Raw genomic sequence first — 22,027 nt, 5'->3', positions numbered from 1 at the left:
TACTCAAGGCAGTCAATTGCAGGCTCCTCATCAGCAACAGGCCCAGGATGAGAGAGAGAGAGAAGACTTCCTGGTTGCCTCCTTTATGGTCGGCCCTGGCTGCTGATAGGCCAGCTGAGGGTGAGAGGATCCAATCAGCTTTCAGACTCAGGTGCACAGGCAGATACCGATCAGCTGCTGATTAGCTGTGCAGAAGACAGGGAGAAGAGAGAAAACACAGGAGGGAAGGAAAACCACACAAGTACAGCCTGCCTGGCACGCAACACCCACTGTTGAAAGCTCTTGAATCAATCCAGAGACAGGAATCTACATCTTATCACCATAAGGATCTTTTTTACAAAATCAGGTTGAATTTGTCATTGTACTCCTTATGAACTTCGGAGGGGCTTTACAAACCATTGGATTTCTCTGGAGTGTTCCAAAGTAAAGCAACACACTAACTATGATGTACGCTTAACAATTCACATTTCCTCACAGCAGTCGAAGAGTTATTTTCGGCGTCAAATTGACTTTCTTCAGGATGATTTTTCTTCCGGAAATACCTTGAATATTTGACATGTCTTAATGAGCGTCTCTTCATGCACACTTGAACACTCTCTATCGAAGACTTCAGAAAGACCCGGCAGACTCAGTTCATGTTCCAACATTGGCTTTATTAGGTTCAATGTCAATTCATTTTACAACGGCATTCTAAGACATACAAACAGACATCTTTAGTCGTGTCCTCTTTATGGCCGAAAAGAGAGCTAACAGTTTGAAAATAGTCTTTTACTTAGCATGTTCTCCAATAACCCTAAAAACAAAGAAACACAATGCACATCAATGCAAAGAGTTTAAGGCCATTCCAAGGGGCACAATTATGCTTTTTACACCAAATATAAACAATGTTTAAAAAGCAATCACTTCTGTTCTCCTTAAATATGTCACTAAGCTAACACACTATTCTAATCAGTTTAAATAACTAGCATATATATATATATATATATATATATATATATATATTTATAGAGAGAGGCGTGCCAATGCTGTCACACTTCCTTCATTTGTGCCTCCATCAAGAACATTTTCCGCACAGTAATTGACACGCATGCTCACACACACATAATGTGCAGGGGGGGGGGTTGAGTGAGGGGCCTGGAGCAGCTTCTTTGTGGGGCATACACTAGAACACTAGAAAAATAGATTGATACTGTACTGGAATGTATGAGAGCAGACCTTGGCTAGTAAGACGCTCCGGACACGAGCATTCAGAGGATACAGAGGTTTGTTTTTTATTGGTTGACATATTTATTCCCATCAGTTTAGAAAGGGAAATCCAGAGGAGTGTGTAGATGTACACAATTCAGTGAACATGAGGAAAAGGAGGACAATTGGAGGTCGATGAAGAGACATGAGACGGATTTTTCTTGCAGAAATCCAAATGATTCTGATTCTTTCTATGGACTAAGACAGTCAAAAGATACGAGCATCACAAACTCCTAAATCCAACAACTAGAATGCTATTATTGTGATGTCATAAAGAAGTGCTCCAGACAATGAATGGTGAGAGATGATCACACGAGAGCAGCCAGGGGAATATTCGGAGAACATTTTTCTGAGAGCAGTGGAATAATGCTCATTTGGGTATTCAAAAATAAAATAAGCATCTGTGGGTCAACACAATCATTCTACCATCCATTGTCTACGGAGCAGCTCCAGACTTATTACCTGCTGATATGACAAGATTGGAGCTCATGCTGCGTTCCAGACAACGTGGACATTTGAAAATAACAACCTTCTACTAAAAAAACTCAAATGGAGCGCCACCTGAAGTCAGAGCTTCTACTCAAAAATGTATCTACTCTGACTTTACAAAGAGACAGCTCTCTGACGTCACACAACAATGGAGAAACACACATGTTCAACGGTAAAACACCAACTTAAACGCAACATCAAGTATTTATGTCTATTTAATTAAAGCAATACAAGCTAATGCATAGTTCCAAACTTCAATCTATATCAAAATATCTCGCCAATGTCAGTGATTACAATCTCTGTAGGTTATCTTCTCTGCAGCAAAAGCTATTTGAGATCACTTACAAATGCTCCAAAAATGTGGAGGCTGCACTTCTGAGAAAACACTTTCCAGAAACGTCAGCACCTGGAACACATGGAGGGCAGACGTCGGAATCTTTTCACTGGAAAACATCTTAGCTCTGAGGTGTCTGGAACGGTTTTGGGTTTGAGAGAGAAGCTCATGGTCACTAATGTTGATTTTCTAGGTCACAAAAATAATCTTAATTTAGGTGATGTTCCCTTAAATGTTCACTCTATGGCTCAACATCTTTGATAAGAAAATGGCCTGTATTGAGCTGCTGTAACACACGAGGAAATGTAGTAAGCTGGAGACAGTATTCGGGATGAGATCCAGATTAAACACTGGGTGGGGGTACTGGGAACAGGGTGAAGTACCCCCCCCACCCTTCCCAGTGAATTAATGGTGCTGCCAGTTGTTGGTGCGTGAAACACCAGGCGACAAACCCTCCTCCGACTTAAATTAAAGATGGAAAGATGTTCGGAAACAAAGAAAGGGTCTCCTCGTCTCTCACACACTACATGTGACTGGTAGGTGTGTGTGTGTGGTCCAGCATTGCTATACTTGTGGGGACCTACATCTGTTTACACAGTCACGTGTGGGGACTCGCCTCCCTTATGGGGACATAATGGAGGTCCCTACAAGGGGAATCATTAATTTTAGGTTGAAGACTTGGTTAGGGTAAGGTTAAGGGTAAGGGTTAGGGTTAGGCATGTGTTGGTTATGGTTAAGGGTTAGGATAAGTCTCCAGGGAATGCATGTAAGTCAATGCAATGTCCCCTGAAGTGATCTATACATGGTGTGTGTGTGTGTGTGTGTGTGTGTGTGTGTGTGTGTGTGTGTAGCAGTATGTGGGCCAGCTGTGACTGACACACGTGCTAGGTGCAGTGACAGCCGGGGGAATCGCAGAGGAGGAGGTGGAGACGGATGTGACGGGGGGGGGGGGTTGGGGAGAGACGGATGGAGCTCTGACAGATTTCAAGTGTCTGGGGGAGAGGGAGGAGGATGAGGCGGGGGGGGGGGGGGGGATGAGAGCTCCGGCTGGATAACTTGGAGTGAAAGTGTGTGAGATGGGAAGGTGTGTGTGTCCTGCAGACGCTGAGAGCTGCTGATTGGCTGATAAACAGACACTTTTTTAATTAAACTGAAAACACATGTGAGGCAGAACTGCTTTGTCTCTTCACTTTGCTACAAAAAGGGCTGTGATGTTTCCGGGGGGAAACTGAGAGACACGTACATTTGAGTAATGCTTTGTAGTTAGGAATAACTATTGAGATAGCACAGAGGAGCATTGCAGCACATGATTAGGATTTTATTTCAAATTTAGCACAGAAATGATAAACACTTTATTTTAACCTTACCAAGAAAAAGCTGCAGCTAATACTTTCTCTAAAAAATCAAGTCTTCAGATGTCGTCGTTTATCACACCAACAGTTTAATTTACAATAATATAACATGACATTAGAAAAACAAGCAGCAAATCCTCACATTTAACCAGAATATCTATGCTGATAATTATTCAATCAATTATCAAAACTGTTGCCGTTGACTTATCCATAAACTGACTAATTGTTTGCAGCTCTTTAAACGATAAGTTAATTGTTTACAACGCATCATAATGTAGTTGTAAACAGACAAAAGGATATTTAAGTGTTTATTAATGTAGTTTTCAACAATAATAATTTAGCAGTTAACAGATAATCAACCAATAACAATGTTTCAATTGCACGGACAATTGACCATTTCAACCTGCCTGTGAATGAACGTGTCATTAATAAACGTCTTACTGGCTAAATGTTGAACTCAGACACATTGTAGGAAAAGTTATAATTGTTGACTCACACATTGATAAGCACTTGTATAGTGTTTTACAGACCAATGAATACATGTGCACATGTGCTAATAGATGCTAAATAGGGAGGGTTAAAATAAAGGGGTTGCCAAAATAGACAGCCAGATCTCTATGGGGTGTGTTCAGGGTGCTACAGTATCTGCTGCGTTCCTCAGCGACTGAGAGGGGAACATGGACGCAGTCGTACAAGAAACTGACACACGGGTCAGAATGTGCGGTCAGCGGGGGTTTGAATGGACTGACAGAGCTAGGGATTGAGTTTAAGACTCCTGTTAGCTGAGATATTTTCGACTCCTTCTCATACAGTGGTGCGATGATGACGTATTTTTGTAAACCCGGGATTGAGCATAGCAAGGGCTCCTTCCACAAAAATCAATACCATTTATCCATTCGATTTTGGAATATTGCAGAAAATAAGATCTTTGGCAAACACACGTTTATGATACTTTCACGTTTTGTTCAGATGGATTCACTTCAAATATTAACTCCACTTTTATAGCAAATGCAATCGCAAGAAGTACTTAGCTAACGTTAGACTAGGAACGGACTCAATTTTGCCCTGATGGTGTTTAGTAGTTTCAACCAGTTGCGTAGAAGCTTCAGACATTCACCAGTGGGATGTCGTAAAAAAATATGTGTAAGCTTGTGTTTACCACAGCTCTTATTATCCGAAAAAACATTGACTTTCATAAGAGCGAACTGGAAGGAAAATCTGCAATGCTAACTCATTTCAGGGTTAAGGACACATCCCTGCACGGCAAGCAGGCAGGACAGAACAATGGTTGGGTTAGGGTTATGTTCACACTGACGCTGTTCAGAGAGCAGATGCTACATCCTCCCTGCTCTCACTCTCCATTAGGCTCATTCGTAGAGCCGTCTGTGGGGGGGGGGGGGGGGGGGCCTGACCACACTCTTTATATCTTCAAAGACTGGGGTCAGCTTCAGCCGCTTTGTGAGGGCAAGATTAGGAAACCAAAAATGTGTTAAAAGTGATGCGTACAAACATAAAGACGGATCGAGAGGAGAAGAAGGAACAATCGCTTCAGAGGACTCTTTATAACCGCACAAGAATACTAGGAACTCTTCCTCTCCTCTGGCTTTTTCTCCAAAGTTCAACACAGGAGGAGTCCTCAGGTGTGTGTGGAGGGAGGAAGGGGGGAGTAAACATCATCAGCAGTTCTGACGAGACACACGGGACCTTCATTTTATCTTCTTGTAGGGGGAGGGGGGTCTTCACAGGCGCTTCTGGGCGATGAGCGAGCCCACCACCACCCCGGTCACCAGGGTCATCCCCGCCAGCAGCCACTTCTTGAAGCTCTCCTGGGAGCGCCGACTCTCTGCCGCCGCGTCCTGCCCGAACATCTCCGCAAAGCGCTCCTGGAGGAAGGAAGAGAAAAGACAGGAAGAATGAATATATGAATAAACACTTCAATATTCTTACTGGTTCATTGTCTGTAGGAACACACCTAGAGATCTGGCTGGAGACCCTTTATTTGCTACATGGGAGCTCTGTAGGATACAACTACATTATGATGCGTTGTTTAAAAGAGCAGCAAACAATTAGTCTATGGATAGGTCAAAGGCAACAGTTCTGATCATTGATTGAATAATTATCACCATCGATATTCTGTTCTGCTTTTTTCTAATGTCTTGTTTTATTATTGTAAACTAAACTGTTGTGATAAAAAAAGAAATTTGAAGACTTCATTTAACAGAAATGTTCTTATATTTTAAAGACTCAATTAGGTTTTAAAAAACTAAAGAAAATCAATAATGAAAGAAAGCGTTAGCTGCAGCTTTTTCTCAGTAGGGTTGAAATATCAGAATGTCTTTGCTAAATGTGCAATAAAATCCTAATCATGCGCTGCAATTGTCAAACAGGAGACCATTTGTCCTCTGTGCTAACTCAAGAATAATAATAGGCGAGAGGAAAGGGTTAACACCGGCTATTTGATATGTCTGAATGTGAGAAACCCCACAGACTTTACTGAAAGTGCCACAGACAGGTGTGCAGGGTCAGGTGGAGTCCCTCTGTAAAGGTCGCCCGTCTGATGGCTGCTGCAGCCCACATCTGGATCACAATGACTGTCTCAGCCTACACACGGTCACACGGAAATTTCCATCCACCGCAGATATCATCATAAAAGGTGACATCACAGTAGCAACACATCCCACCTGCCTCGATGCTGTGCACCGTAACACCACCATCTCACTGATTACAGGGAAATGTATTTGCGTAATCATGTTAACTATTAGCATTTGTCCTGTTTTAAACATATTCTTTTGTTTACTTTGGTTCTTTCCCACTGATTACTGATCCCACCAAGTTTTAGATTCTCTCAAATTCTTATCTTTTCTCGATACTGAAAAAGGTGATCTTATTGGCAGATCTGATTCCATAGTGTATTAGTGTTAACAAAGATAACCATTCTTAAAAAAAAGTGTATTGCTCAAAATCTACTGTGTAACTCCATAATAATCCTTAGTGATATGAGTTTTGCGAAGTTATAATAATAATTGCAAAGGTTATACAGCCTAAGTATTATCCGTGTTGAATAGAGCTCTGTCCCAGCAACTCCTGCTGGAAAAGTGATCCATACAGCTCCATTGTTGTGCTCACATTCTTTCCCACTGTGGTCCTCAGATTGCTAAACCTACATCCCTCCCACTGAAATCATTTCCTGGAAATGAAGCTTAAGCGCACGCAGATTTCATGTCGGCCAGCAGGAGGCGCCTTCAGGCTCAGAGAGCAGTAACACAGATCAGCTGATCTACTGGACATGACCCACTGAGTCTCAAGAGCAAATGATCAAACAAATGGGGAAATGACTCTATCAGATGACTGTCTTCTCTTTAAGGGGGGGGGGGGGGGGCTCTGTTACTGGAGACAGCAGAGAAGGAGACGAGTGAAAGTACATGGAGGCTATCAGTGAATCACAGCAGGAATGCAGGGAGGAAACAGAGTAATAAAGTAGAGGATATGCTTCTCAAACCCAGGACTTCTCCCAAAACTCCTGTTAACCATGTGGACGCAAGACAAAACCTGACCCTAATCAGCTCCAATGACACAATTCACCACGGCAACGGAGGGAATTTAGATGAGCCTCCATTTTAATCCAGAGCAGCTAGAACTATGAATGCATGTATAATACATATCTTTAAAAAGACACTGAAGCAGAAGCAAAAGAGCCGGAGAGCACAGTCAACAATTACGTTTTGATCCAGTGTAGTGTACTCATACATTATTTACCAGACTTGAATTTCCTTAATGCATGATGAAGTGGCGTAATCTCGCTGTATAATATACACAAGAGTCAGAAATGTATTTATTCTGCTGTAGCCTGACAGGCGACTGGAGATGAAATGCAAGAATACACCATTTCACTGATAGAGCCAAAAGCATCATTTAGGGGGATGTGCAGTTGAAAAGAGGCTAGAAACTCACTTTCTGGAACAGCGCGGATGGATACGAGTGAAACCAAACTAAAGGGGCAGTGAAGGATCAGACAGAGAAAAGGCTGGACAGGTTAGGAGTATTATTCCTGAGTCATTGAGAGTTCTAGGAATTGCTAATCTCTGGCTGATAATTTAACTGTGGTGTCTAGTTGCCCTGACATCCTCCTAATCCCTGAAATAAAAACCTGAACAATTCAACTGACCGTTCCCCAATTTGTGAGGAAACATACCAACAATGAGACCACGTAGTTACAGTGACTCAGACTCTTCAGAATAACTTGTTGAGGAGGAAGGGTGTTTGTCTCCATCTGATGCGATGTAATGCTGAGTATTTCTTAGGAAAGGAGTCTTGTTGGTGACCTTTCTTTGGGTGTGAATGTGCTGCTGTGAGATAAGGGGAAGGATTGTGTAGAAATGACCTCACTGCTGTGGTGTTCGTTCGGCCCTAACCAGAACCCGATCGATGACTGTGCCAATAGAACAGTCACTTATATAGAGTATACTGCTGTTACGTTGGTTACAGTATCAACAGGATTTTTGTAGTTTTTTTAAGAGCCAAAACTACAAATCCAATCAAAAGCCATACAATTCTGGTGTTGTGCAAAAACGATCTAAAACACATCAGTGAGACCAACTGTTGCACTGAATGTCATGTTTCTTCATTATGATTTTTGAGTCAATCCCATAGTATTGCAGCTGGAAATACTCACTGGAGCAACACAAATGTGTATTCATCCACAGCTGAAAATAGTCCCTCAGAAAAGGCCAATTTCCTTCTAAAGAAATAAGGCTACTAAAAAAAACTACAATCCCCAGCTGTTTCAGGAAAATACTGCTTTTAAAATGTGAACTTTTATTATTTGTGACTTGAGATGGCAACCAGATTTTTCAAGCTGCACAGTAGCTCTTTTCATTGATGTTATAGCTCTAAATAAACACACACACCTACAGTGAAGTGCCGGACCAACTCAGTGAGCAAACATTTCATGAGACACGTGGAGTCGATGTTCCCTGGCAGTGAGTAGGATGTGAGGAATGTGTAAATATCTAACTGCGAGCAACACGCTGAAGGACGCTCTGCCACTCACACAAGGATCACTCGAGGAGAGAATTCTTCCTTCAACTCTCATTCCTTTAACCCACCCTGCCGAGGCCTCGGTACTCGAGGACGCTCACTGTAGGCATGAGAGGAATCTGACTAGGAAGAGTAAATATTAGTTCTTAGCTTCACCTTGATTCCGGCAGGCCTTGATATGGTTCAAGAACGCTTCAGAAAAGATAAACATGACAACATGGAGGAATATATGAGTGTGTTAACAAGAGGCTGGTTAGGATATACACTAGAAAGGAGTTGCCTTTAACCATCATGATGACAGCACTATGTAAAAGGGAAGCTGGAATGTGCCACCAGGGATTTTGATAAAAGGCACTTTAATAAAATAATGATGTTACATGATTACAAGGTATACGAGTCAATGTTTTACTGAATTGAATACTAATTTCTTTCCAACCTTCCCAGCAGATGGCTCCTCCTTACAAATACACCATAGTTTCCTCCAAACAAGATCAATCTTCAAACATTCAAAAAGTACTCAAACTGAAGAAAGTAGTGCATTTGTATGGGACTATTTTCAGAACAGGATCAATACACATTTGGGGTTCGAGTTTTTTTGGCTGCAGGATGACCAACCAACCAACAAACAAACCGACCGACCAATCAACCACCAAAACACAATACTTTATTTATCCCAATATTTAAAATCTAAATAAAGATTTTACTGGAGTGACAATACCACATAACTCAAAATACATTAAAAGGAATTGGTTTTCTATAAAGTATTTCATGAATTCTATAAACTCGGTTTCTTCACATGGGAATCAGACATGTTTACAAGAGGCTGGGATCATGATGACGGCGCTGCCTAGAAGTTGGAATGAGCCACCAGGGATTTTGATAAAAGGCACTTAAAGTAAATAATGATGTAACATGATTACAAGGTATATGAGTCAATGTTTAAGTGCGGCTTTTTTAATCCTTAATAAAAGCACCATCACTGCCAATCCCTCTCTGTGACAGACGAGGAAATGGGTGTGGAACAAAGACAGCACCTTGTGATGGTGACTGATAGCTAAGACGGACATGTCAAGACATGTCAGCGTCCAGTGGTTCAGAAATATATAATGAAACAATGTGTGATGATGTGCCAAGGGATGCAAAGTAACGCCCCTTTAATGCTGTTCATGCTGATCATACTTTTGTGATCTTATTGGGCGTGATAGGTGTTCATGGATTTCTTTTGTGTGAACTTCATTTTCTACTTAATTATCAAATTATATTGTTAACTGTAATCAACTGTTCTCTTTCAACTTGAGTAAACTTGCATATTTGGCTCAACACATTTTTTTTATTATTGTTTGCAAGACTCTTCTTATTAATTGGGATACACCTTATCTTTGTTGATGTCAAATAAAAATAAATTCACATACACAGATTAAAACCATTTCTCAATTCTCCCTGAGCTCCCCAGCCGATGGCTCTCTACAAAAAGACCCTTGTTGTAAAGATCAATCTTCAAACACATTCAAAACCACTCAAACTAAATAAAATACTTAATTTGTGACTTATTTCAGATCCGGATTAATACACATTTTTTACATTAATAAAAATGTGTTTTAATTGTCTTATTGTTTTATGTCCACTAATTTACATTGTTGGAGAAGCTCGGAACTTAATATTTGCATTCTCATAACTACACTATAGCTACTGTGCAAATGACAATAAAGCCTTTGAATCTTGAATTTGGGCTTCGAGTGAGAACCAACCTGACTACAAAAGTGTGCAGTGTTTGCTGCATTCCCATAACAATGGGGCTTAATGGCACAGAGGAACACTTTATTACAATACATAATACATAAAAAAACGATATATTGACCTGCAGTCAAAAACTATGACTGGTCTTTGGCATTCTTGTGGAACATGCAATAACTCCTGAAAGTAACCTGGACGGGCCGTCCACACTACAGCTTCGACAGCTTCAAAAACGGTTTCCAACGTGTCTGCCCATTCACTTTGAATGGGGTGACGTCACGTTGCCTCGCTTTTCGCCGAACTGAATTGTGGGTAGCAGAACGGAGCTTTCCCGGCGTTTCAGGCTGCAAAAGTTGAGCAATGTTCAACTTTTGAAGCTTCTGAAGCTTTTGGTGGAAGCGTAAGCCAATCAAATCATATGCCAGTACAAGCTCTAGCCAATCAAACCGCTGCTTGTGTGTCAGGGGCGGGAGATTCATGTGATTGGTTGTTGGTCGAGCTCCAGACACGCCCACCGGCAAGCTTTTTTTGAAGCTGTAGTTTGGACGGGCCGTTAGTCCTAAAAGAACCTTATTTGCTAACTTTTAACACATTATAATGGACACATCACCTGGAAAAGGAAATCAATCAAACATGGCAGCCCATCCTTTGTAATGGTGCCAATGGGGTGATCAATTGAGCCAGGATTCACTGTGATCACACGTCGATTTCTAGAAAGTATTTCATTCCATCTCTAGCTTTAAACTCAGTTTCTTCACATGGGAATCAGAAAATCTATAAAACTTCACTGTTTAAATATATTACGAACAGAAAGCCTCAGGGCCCCGATTTGATTTCTTTCCCATTATAACCAGTCAGCTCACTACGCACATGTCAAAGCCGTTGGTTTGATACGCTCAATCTCTGTTAGTCCCACCTGGCAGGTAAAGCCCGTCTTTAGCTGCTCTCTCCCTTCCCTTTCACACGGTCACGCCTTTTATTTATTTATCTCTGCTCCGCTCCCACAGGAGATCAGGTGCTAGGCAGCGGCCTGCACAGCGCTTTCAGGACTTTTTCTCCCAGCTCCTCTTCCCCTTTCTCTTTCTTCGTTAGCCAGGGAGTCAAAAAGAGGATGAGGGAAGGATTAGCTCATGAAAGCAAAAGTATGGTCAAAGAGACAGCAAGGGAGGGGAAAAGTGAAGGGGCACAGGAAAGGAGATTCTGCAGTCGGTTTCCAAGGCTACCGGCGAGCAGCTGATTAGGGTGTGTTATGTGTGTGAGTGTGTCTGGGCCTGTTGGTCCATCTCTGTGGCTGATAAATGGTCCCGTACTACATGTGGAGAAAGGAGCATTTCAACGATCATTAGCAGCAGCTTCCGATTCATCAGCTCCTGTGTCTGTTGCGCCGGTGTTGCACCATAACAATGCCACACACACCCCCACCCCCACCCCCACCCCCACACACACACACACACACACACACACACTGTATTAAATGTAACTTCAATAACTAGGCAACACTTTGCAAAAGCACATTGTGTTCATATTAGCAACCTTAGGTGCAATCCAGGTTGTGTGAGCAGAGAAATCTGGTAATCTCCTGTATTGTATCCATAGTTTTTGAGACACCAAAAACAAATACTTTTTAGTAGGGATGGGTATCGTTAAGGTTTTAACGGTACTACTACTTTTATCGATACCGCTTATCGGTCCGGTCTTTTAACGGTACTCTTTATCGGTTCTTTTGGAGAAAAAAAAAAGGTGAACTAACGAAACAAATTGTGAACAAAACTAACATTGCTTTTTATTTAAATGAAATACATAATATTTCACATCAAAAGAAACAACAATGTTTTAACAAATCGTATTAAATAATCTGATGACAGAACTGTAAACAGAATAGCTGAAACTTTAACAAAATAAATAACTCGGTTACCTCTAATCATTAACCCATGTTTGTATAATGTAGTTAAATCTGTGTGTTGCTGCTAGCATACATAACACCTAACGTGGAAACTTTACTCGTGGATGGGGCTACAGAGCTACTAGAAAGACAGTCGAACCCGGTGCATTCCTCCGTCTGAATGTGGTGCACTTTTGCTAAATGTTTAGACAAATTGCTCGTGTTACCGCCCTGACATGCTAAACTCTTATTGCACTTTAGGCAACGAGCATTGTCCACATCGAGACGGGTAAAGTTGAACCACACCTCGGAGCGCGTTCTCTCCGCCATCTCCGTCACGCAGTGTGTGTGTTGCTGCATGTAGCAGCTGCGTGTGTGTAAACTGCCCCGCCCCCTCGCACACAGGCGTGGGAGAGAGATCTCTCGCCTAGGGTGGAAAGATCGAAAATACTAAAAAGACGCATTTTGCACGCTTTTTGCATGTTAGAAACGGAGTTGGCGACACTAAAACTGCAATATAATGTTTGTGTAGCAATAATACATATATTTTTTACATGTCTCCAGTACCGATAAAAAGACTGTTAACGTCGGAGCTTAACGGTACCACGGTCTTTAATAATTCAGCCCCGGGGACGGTTAATACCGGGGCTCGGTACCCATCCCTACCTTTTAGTGAGGTCAGGAGAAATGACACAGGTAATTTCCATATGTTGTACGATAAGTTGGTGATGTAAATATTGTAACACAATGGTATGAAAAAAGGTATTTTCCAATAAAAAGCCTCAAGTGGCAAAAAATAAGAATTGACATCAGATATATGGAGCTATGGTTACTTTGACAAATCAACTGCCCTGTAATTCATAGGGGTAACACGTCTGTGTAATACATGATACAAGTAGACTTCCCCCTACACAATGACTCTGTAACTAACTAAGAGATTTCACTTTTACCAGACAAGGGATGCTTTCTAGAAACCCGCAGAGCACATGACATTCAAGCCACGGCTGCCACAAGCGGCTGCTACAAACCGGATGAGGCACGCTGTCTGTGAGGAAGCTGCGCCGTTGCTGAAAAGCTCATTCACATGCAGAGAAGATACCAGAAGGTTCTGAGTGGCTAACTGGAACACTCTTTATAGTGACTGAGAGCTGACAAAGGCTCTCTCCCTTGGACACATATATGCACTTTCACACACTGTGAGCGAGCGTGTGCAACACTCCCTCTGAATAGCTATGACATGACAAAATCTATCTAGATCAACCAGCTTTGAATCTGTTTCTCTTGAAAGAGTGAAAGTTCCTGAAACATGAGGAAGTCATGCTCTGAGGGCTAGTTTGTTATGATAAGAAGAAGGATGTAGGTGGGGTTTTCAGTGTTTTTAGAAACATTTGAGGAATCTCCAGGTCTAATATATTCAAGGGGCCCTATTAAGCTAATTTTCAAGTTCATAATTGCATTTTTTGCCTCTACTCTGACATGCTTTAATGTTAAAAAAGTATATTTTTCCCATACTGCCTGTGCTACAACACCTCTTTTCACCCTCTGACTGTGTGAGAGAATTGGGAACATGGGATTGTAGCCATGCACAGAAACTGGGGGCACTAAGTATTCAACTTAGCAGCTGTTCTCGATACCACACACTGACTAAGTGAAACTGATTCAGTGACATAAGATACACACCTCTAAACTACCCTGAGAATGCTTTAAATTCCCTTTGCTTAGTTGTTGGTTATGAGGGCCATATTGCACAACATGTATGTGTGTGTTAGTGAGTGCATGAATGAGCAGAATGTCATAACATCCGCTGTCAGTCAACATGGAATTCAAGAAAGGGACGTTTTTTTCCCCTTTGCCTTCTTAACTAAAGGCCACTGTTCAAACACATGGGAATATCAAATGATGTACAATATACTGTAGGCAGAAGCTCTATTTCCATTCCCTCTTTTACAGAGTTGGCTAGAACTGAACAGTGTCTCATATGGTGATGTATGAGAAAAGAGAGCACTTTGAAAGTTGACATGAAGCGGTGACCCAAAGGCCTGATGGTTCTTGACCTGACTTGTCACAAGGACGAGAAACTGTCCCGGCTGTAGTTGAGCAACACTTTCCTGGCAGTTGCAACACTAGGGATGTGCACACGCACACACCGCATGGCCTTGTGCACACACTCAGACCTAAAGGGCTGTGTCAGTGCTGCGTTGGAACACAACTCATGATGTGTTTTTGTTTATCGAGTTAAATAACCGTTGCAACATGGAGAGTTGGCATGATGTTCTGGCTGCTTGAACAAGATGACGTCAGAGAGTTGAAAGTGTGTATGAATCGTAGAGTGCAGTGCGTGAATGTGTGCTGTGACCTCTGCCCCACGTTGTGATTAACAGTCCATGAGGTGATCATGAGATCACAGTGACTCTGCAAGATCAAAGGAATCAGCAGATAATAGAGACACGTTGTCAAAACTTGCATGGAAGGCTGAAGGCCTTACGGTAGCCATTTTGAGAAAATTACACTTCTGGCCTTTCTAGAAATGAAACTTTGTTGTTCCATGCCTTTTTGGGGTATGTTTTCAGACTCTGTTTGATGGAATTTCAAATTCAGTTAAGGTGCTGAGACTATCTTTGAGATATCTTTAGAACTTCACTGATGGTATTATGATCTTAAGTTTACATAAAGAAAGAAAACACCTGAATATAGTTCCCATTAAGTTCCTATCATTTATTATGCTTGCCAGACTCAAATTAAAGCTTTGAAGTCCAATAATCTCTCCTTTGATACAAAAAAACAATTAAAAGACAACAATTGTAATTGTGTCAAGGTCGATGCCTGAGCAACAGTAGAAAACCATTTCTACATCTCTGAATGTCCTCACTGGAAAAGTCCATTATTGTGAAAGGGATGATGCTTGGAACGACTAGTAAACTCTTCAAAGATGTTTACGTACAGCTAAACTCTGTCTGGCCTTTGATAGAGGGGCTAGACAGATTTCCCTCCTGAGTGAAAGGAATATGACAGCACGCTAAGTAGTTGTCCAAAAGCCTCTTCAAGGACTCATTCTCTGTTCTGATGAGATAAAGTCAGCCTGAACATCTAGAGCAACATCTAGCTAAATCCAGGTTCTGCTCCCCCACTTGGATAATACCATCCCTGCGCTGATGCACGGGGATGGCAACATTATGGGACGGGGTCCGTCTCAGTGGCAGGGAGAACTTGGAGTCACAGCTCCAGACTACACATGTCCTCACACTGCAGTGTGCGAAAAAGTACACGTCCCACCGTCCGGGACGTGTTATTTACAATATCGGACAAGTAGATCTTTCAATTGACTTGTCCGGCGGACAAGTGACGTTTTTCGCCCTGATTTATTGAAAAATTATTGATAAATTCAGTTTACAAAAGGCAGAACTCATTCGCAAATTGTACGTGTCCACCATTGTTCGTTTAGAAATGTTAGTTTCGGTTCTGCTTGTCGATTCCTAAGGAAATGCATCTCGCCGCTTTCTGTACAGTAGACGGGGGCGGGGCGGGAAGTGTAGCACAGTGGCAGAGTTGGGAAGCAAAACTCGGTTCCGAGTAGGAACAAGAAATAACAATTGTCCGGTCCCGGGATTGATAAGAGTTGTGAGGACAGGAGGCCGAGCCCCGCGGACCGCAGCTCTCTCTCTCTATGCTCCGTATCAGCTGATCGCTGCACGGTGCGGCTCAGCGTCTCTCTCTCTCTCTCTTTCTACACACAGCGGATCTGATGCCCGTTTAACAGCCTCATCTTTGTCAAACTTTCTTATGTTCTTTCTTTAACGCGTAATGAAGGTTATTAAGCGTTTTAGCTCCTGTGTTGTTAATATTGACTGCCATTTCATTTATGAAGTGTAGCAGCCTCCCTGTGTCCTAGCGCTTTCCTCACATCCCCGGACCCCCAGACTCGGAGGAGCACAGGGATGTCAGTATTGTTTATGAAGCAGGGTATAGAAAGTACATTATTGAAATGAAAATACTATTTATTTACTTTTACAAACAGTGAGCAGCTGGGCAGCTGCAGCATGTGTATTGCAGGACATGTGTAAGCGTGCAAGCGTCTTTGAGTTGTAGAAAAGCGCTAGGCCTATAGGCTATAAATATAATATATTATTATTATTATTATTATTATAAGGCCTATGCGTTGAACATGTGTGGTTGGACTCTGTCTCAAAGGCAGGTTGCAGTGTAACATCAGAGGAGACTGGGCCAATTGTACATTCTCAAACTGCACCACTTAAAACTAAATAAACAATGCAGAGATTATTTTCATATAATTCTATTCAATAACCGTAATAGATTAAACAGTATGAAGTGATTTGTAAATAGGAATACAGATTTGACTTAATGTTTTCATAAATATATTTTTCTCCCAGTTTTTCATGGGACTTATTTTTACCCTCTCAAAGAACCGGAATCGAGAACCGAAAATGACTGGAATCGAAAAGCAGAACCGGAATCGTTCAAATCCAAACGATACCCAACCCTATGTGTGATGCAGTAAAATCTCACCGCTCACTTACGTTATCGGTGTCGTAAAACCGTGGGAAAATGTCAAATACGATGGAGAAGAAGAAGATTCCAGTCGCCCCAATTTGTGTCCATTCTGGACAAGTGAAAAATGTATTCGGACAAGTAAATTGCCAAACTCACTTGTCCATGGACAAGTACTCTCTAAAAACTTTTTCTCACACTGCACTGGGGCAAAGGTTCCCTCCTGACAAGTCAATGAGAAAACCGCCTGATTGACCAAGTCAAAATCCCTACTTGTACCCCAGAGAACTCCAGTGGTGATGCCAGATGGCCGTTCAAACTCTCCCCATTAAGTCTGACTTAACTTGAGAAAATGTCAAGGAGATTTGGACTCCTGATAAAGTGTTTCTAAAAAAGTCATTGATAAAGGCTAAAAGTACTGGAGATTATTACTTTGGGCTCCCACACATTAGCACTAGGGATGCCAGAAACTGACCGTGATCAAAATCGAAAATCGGACAGGCCTGGCGAATAATAAGATCGGTGTGTAGCAGCGCAGCGAAGGGCTGCGCTGCTGGCTTCCTCCAAGTTTACAGTAAAACAAACTGGTGGTGTGACCAATGGCCATTTACAATTATTAATACTATTACTATTATTAGCATTAGTCTATATTTTGGTTGAAACTAAGCCAGAAAAAAAAAAAAAAAAACCATAAATAATAATAAAAATATATATATAAATAAAATCGATTTTTAAAAATAATTTTCGATTATGGAGACTGTAACGAATATTTGAATAATCGAAGAATCGCTGGCATCCCTAATTAACACCAAGCGTTGGCTAGCCCATGAATAAAGGGGCTCCACTTATTCACACAATGCCTATTTAAGTCTCAACAGATGCTAAGTTTGGCTCTCATGAAAAAGAATGATCTCAGAGTTTAAAAGCAGCATAACCCTGTAACACTCATCCTTATCAAGAGTGTCATCACCATCATATGATCAGACTTACTGTATTTCTAATTCCCTTTAGTAGTGGTTGCATGATGCCAGTTTAGATCTTTTTAGAATCAAATGACTGTTGAGAAACGGCAACAAAGCCAACAATGTGAATGACTGTTCCTGCTTCTTATCAATGTCCCCATCATCCCCACGAGTTCCAGCCCTTCGTGTTGCTTCTCAAGGCCGTCTGCCCATTTTTACATCCTAATGACACTTTCCAAATTATTATTTTCGAAGGAACAAAGAAGCCAGGTCAGCTGGAAGAGATTCTATATGACCAGAAGGGTCGGAATTGCTTACGATCTAAGCGCTAGGCAGAGAAAGCAAAGACTTTTACAGAGCATGAAGGGTAACTCGTGGTTTCAGGATTCTACTTCAGAAAGTGACAAGAGCAGACGCAAGGACAACGTCAAGCAAATAACCAGGAACATGGAATTCATGTACAGTACAATCCAAAAAGACAGACTGCTCAAGCGAACAGTCAAAGAGAAGAATACCCTTCTTATGGGAGGGAAATATGACAAATACATATCACACTTGCTGATGCCTGAAGAGCAGTGCATCCAGTCGCATCGTGTTGCTTAAAATGTGCATGTTTTAAGTTGTTCTTCCATTGCTTATGAAGCTTTTTGACATTAGAATGCCTGTATGAATAGGGCTCTTTTTGCACTGAATGGGGTTCTCTACATGCTTTTAATGCGCTGCTAGGAACAAGCAAACGTTTCAAACAAGCTGACAGGCAGCAACTATTCCCACAAAAGGCATTGAATGTCATAGCTTTAAAAAAGATCAGATCAATTGGTGTGTTAATAACTTGTCGACCTTTCTTTGTTCTTCTTCTGCGATCTCCCCTAATTGAAATGTGGAGTTGGGCCGAAAAGCCTGACTTGCTCCAAAGAATGAGGACGTTGGCGTCCATCAGTCATTTATCTATTCCACTCTTTGGTTGACTTTGAGTTATTGGCAAGATCACGGCCCGATTAAGCGTGAGATCGATACTGGCGAGGTGGTGGTGAGGGGGCTAAATAACTGCTTTGAAGTGTGATTAATCGTTTCCAAGCGGCATCAAGGACACAAGAAAAAAAATTAGGAAATTGAATCATTAAATTGAAAGGGTTGACTCTTGGCTTGTGTTCTGTGCCAACATCAATGTGTCTGCTTGTTAGTCTCTTTTTGGACCTTTGAGCGCGCTCTATGTGCACGTGTTGAGCCGGCGGTGAGACCATGAATTAAAGAGAAGATTAATGAGTCAGGACATGAGGGCTCAGACTCCAATCTGTTCCCTGTCCCACTCTGGGGGCTGACACACACACACACACACACACACACACACACACACACACACACACACACACACACACACACACACACACACACACACACACACACACACACACACACACACACACACACACACACACACACACACACACACACACACACACACACACACACACACACACACACACACACACACACACACACACACACACACACACACACACACACACACACACACACACACACACGTTTAGCAAAGGTTCAGGAAAACAAAAAGAGAAAAATCCAAAGTATCTGAAGGAAAAGACGGGGAATGTTCCTGAATTGATGTCTTTCACAGTGTAACCCTAACCCACCCTGTAGGCCCTCACCCCACCAAGACCTCCATTCCTGCCATCTGTCTGGATAGAGAAACAGACATTAAGAACGGAAACAGTGAGATTGAGAGAGAACAAAAGGCATAAAGAGAAGCAGGGGTTGAGAAAGAAAAAGAGAGATAAAACTAGAAAAAAGAGAGAGGGTGAACCTGGGGGGGTAATAAAGGCTGACGAAAACTACTGGAAACTGAAAAGTGGGGAAACCCTTGAGGAGTAAAGAACGTGGAGAGAGGAGCAAGTGGCAGCAGTGAAGCTCACCGACACATTTCCTTGAAATGACACTTCCCATCATTTTCATAAAGTTTGACGACATCAGAACGTTTTTGTTCCCTCTTTCTATTATCTCTGCTCTCTTATTGCGGTGCCACTGAAGATATCTTCCAACTTTATTGCTTTTACCTCCTTGGCCATTCAAAGGAGCCCGTGATGAATAAAACGTCGATGGCACTGATGCTCTTTATCATTGTTTAGTCCTCGTGTTATATGAGATTGGGTGCCGCATTACCATGAAATACTCATCAACGCCTCTCTATCCGTTCCCCGGCTCTCCCACTTTAATACATACCATGAGACTCACTAATCCCATGATATGCCTCATAATCAGATCACAGATATGAGCTTAGAGGGACAAACAGAGAGAGGAGAGATGGATAGAGAAGTGAAATGCAATCAGAGAGGAGAGGAATGCGTAGGCGAGACGGAAGATGGGAAAAATTAAAAAGAATCCGTCGCTGGAGAGAGGGAAGGGATGTGGGCTGGAGGTAAAACGAGGGGGGCATGCAGACAGAAGAAGGGGGAAGACTTGCTCGTGACCTGATTTCAAAACTTGGAAAAAGTGGAGCAGCACAACCAAATGCAGCGTCTTCCCACATCCAGCAGCTCGTACAACATATAATCCTCCCGTATAGACTATACTCGCAGCGTAACCTATTGACCTACATACTGCCTCCTCATCTAGCTGAGTCACGAGCCTCCTTGCCTTCCCCGCCATCTGCATCTCTGACCCTCTTCTTCTTGATTGTCTGCTGCCACACATTGCCAGACACTTCTATGGGGGTGCAAGTATAATGGTGCACTAGTCTGATGTCTACCAGTCTGGCAACATCGCTCTAATAGCTCCACGCTCTGCAGTGCTCTGGCAGTATAGACACACACACTCATCTATTACACAGCTGGAGATCTGTCCTGTATACATAAACAGCGTGTGGGTACGGAACATACGGACGTCTCGCTGCGGGGACACCAGTGTGTGTTTCTAAATGAGACGGAGAGATTCTTATGCAGTCTAAATGCAGAAAATGTAATCATTAGAGGCTCTTTTGATGTCTCACTGCTGTGTGTGTTCCCCTGTGTAGCGTGTCGGTGTGTGTGTGTCAGTGTGTGTGATGCTGCAGGGCTACAGGTCTTGCATCTCAAATGACCAACAGACAAAAACTGTAAACACACGCACAAGCATTTTTGAACAGAGGTTGAAAGTAACTCAGTACATTTACTCAAGTAAGTACACATTTAGGGTATTATTTTAATTGTATTCTTCTACTCTATATTTTGAAAGCCAACTTAGTACTTTTTACTCCAGTAATATATTTATTTTTACAGATGTATTTTCTAGTTACTTTACGACAAACAATACTTGGGAAAATCTGAAATTAATGATTAATGGTGTGGATGAATCCGTTCAACATTATATTTAAGAAAGAGTGGGTTAACAGAAGCTTAACTGGAATAATTTTTGGGGGAATAATTCAGTTCAGACATGTTGAATATGAAGAGTTGCTCCTTGTGCTTTAAAGTATTTCAATCCTTTTTTCCGTAATGGGTACTTTTACCCCTAATACTTGAAGTAGATTTTCCTCATCGTACTTAAATACTTTTACTTAAGTACCATTCTTGATGCAGTATGTTTACTGAAATGTTGTATTTTTAAAGTGTGGCATTAGTACTTTTACTAGTAAAGAATCTCAATACTTATCCCCCCTCTGCTTTTTTATAACTATCACAATAATAGAGTGATTGGAAATGTTCAAGAAAAACAATCCAATTCTGCAGTTCTTTTCCTGAAGTGTCAGAAATGTAAAAAGGGCAGCAAAAAGAAACCCTAAACGAGAGGCAAAATGAACTCCAAGATCTTTGTCAAATATCTTCTAATGACCTCATCACCAGGAAGGCAAAGTGAAGGATCCTTCAGCAATGGAACAGCCCAGTTGCTCCTCAAACATGAGCCTGTAAGCACTTCATGTAACAACACAAGAAAGTTTTGGTTTCTCGTCTTACAGGCAAGAAAGAGTCCGTATATTTTTCACGTATTTACATAAACACAAGCAAAACAGTCATGGAGCTGTGAGCACCTGACTCCAAGAATCTGTCTGCTGCCATTTCCAAGCTGACACACACACACACACACACACACACACACACACACACACACACACACACACACACACACACACACACACACACACACACACACACACACACACACACACACACACACACACACACACACACACACACACACACACACACACACACACACACACACACACACACACACACACACACACACACACACACACACACACACACACACACACACACACACACACACACACACACACACACACACACAGCTGAGCATTCATGGGAGAACATTCAGAGATCAATCTGAATAGATCCGCCCACCACACACAGGCGCTTATTGACGCCCGCTCCAACAAAAGTGGCCGCCATTGATCCCATGCAGAAAGGCTTTGGGGAGCATTGTCTGAGCGCGTGGATTCTATGTGTGTCACAAGTTATAAAGTGAGACA

At 42.0% G+C, this 22,027-nt stretch overlaps 1 protein-coding gene across 2 annotated transcripts in view; it reads right to left on the bottom strand.

The window, feature by feature from the left end:
• Window positions 1-632: 632 nt before the first annotated feature.
• bcl2l1 (BCL2 like 1) overlaps window positions 633-22,027 on the bottom strand; it is a 35,523-nt gene continuing 14,128 nt past the window's right edge. For both annotated transcript variants that reach the window (XM_079676756.1, XM_079676757.1), the window contains exon 3: window positions 633-5,303. In XM_079676756.1, coding sequence (XP_079532882.1) covers window positions 5,160-5,303 — 144 coding nt within the window. In that variant the 3' untranslated portion in view covers window positions 633-5,159. The remainder of the gene's footprint in view (window positions 5,304-22,027) is intronic.

This window comes from Notothenia rossii (genome assembly GCF_949606895.1).
Source record: "Notothenia rossii genome assembly, chromosome: 4".
NCBI lineage: Eukaryota > Metazoa > Chordata > Actinopteri > Perciformes > Nototheniidae > Notothenia > Notothenia rossii.
This window is presented reverse-complemented; position numbering and strand designations above follow the sequence as displayed.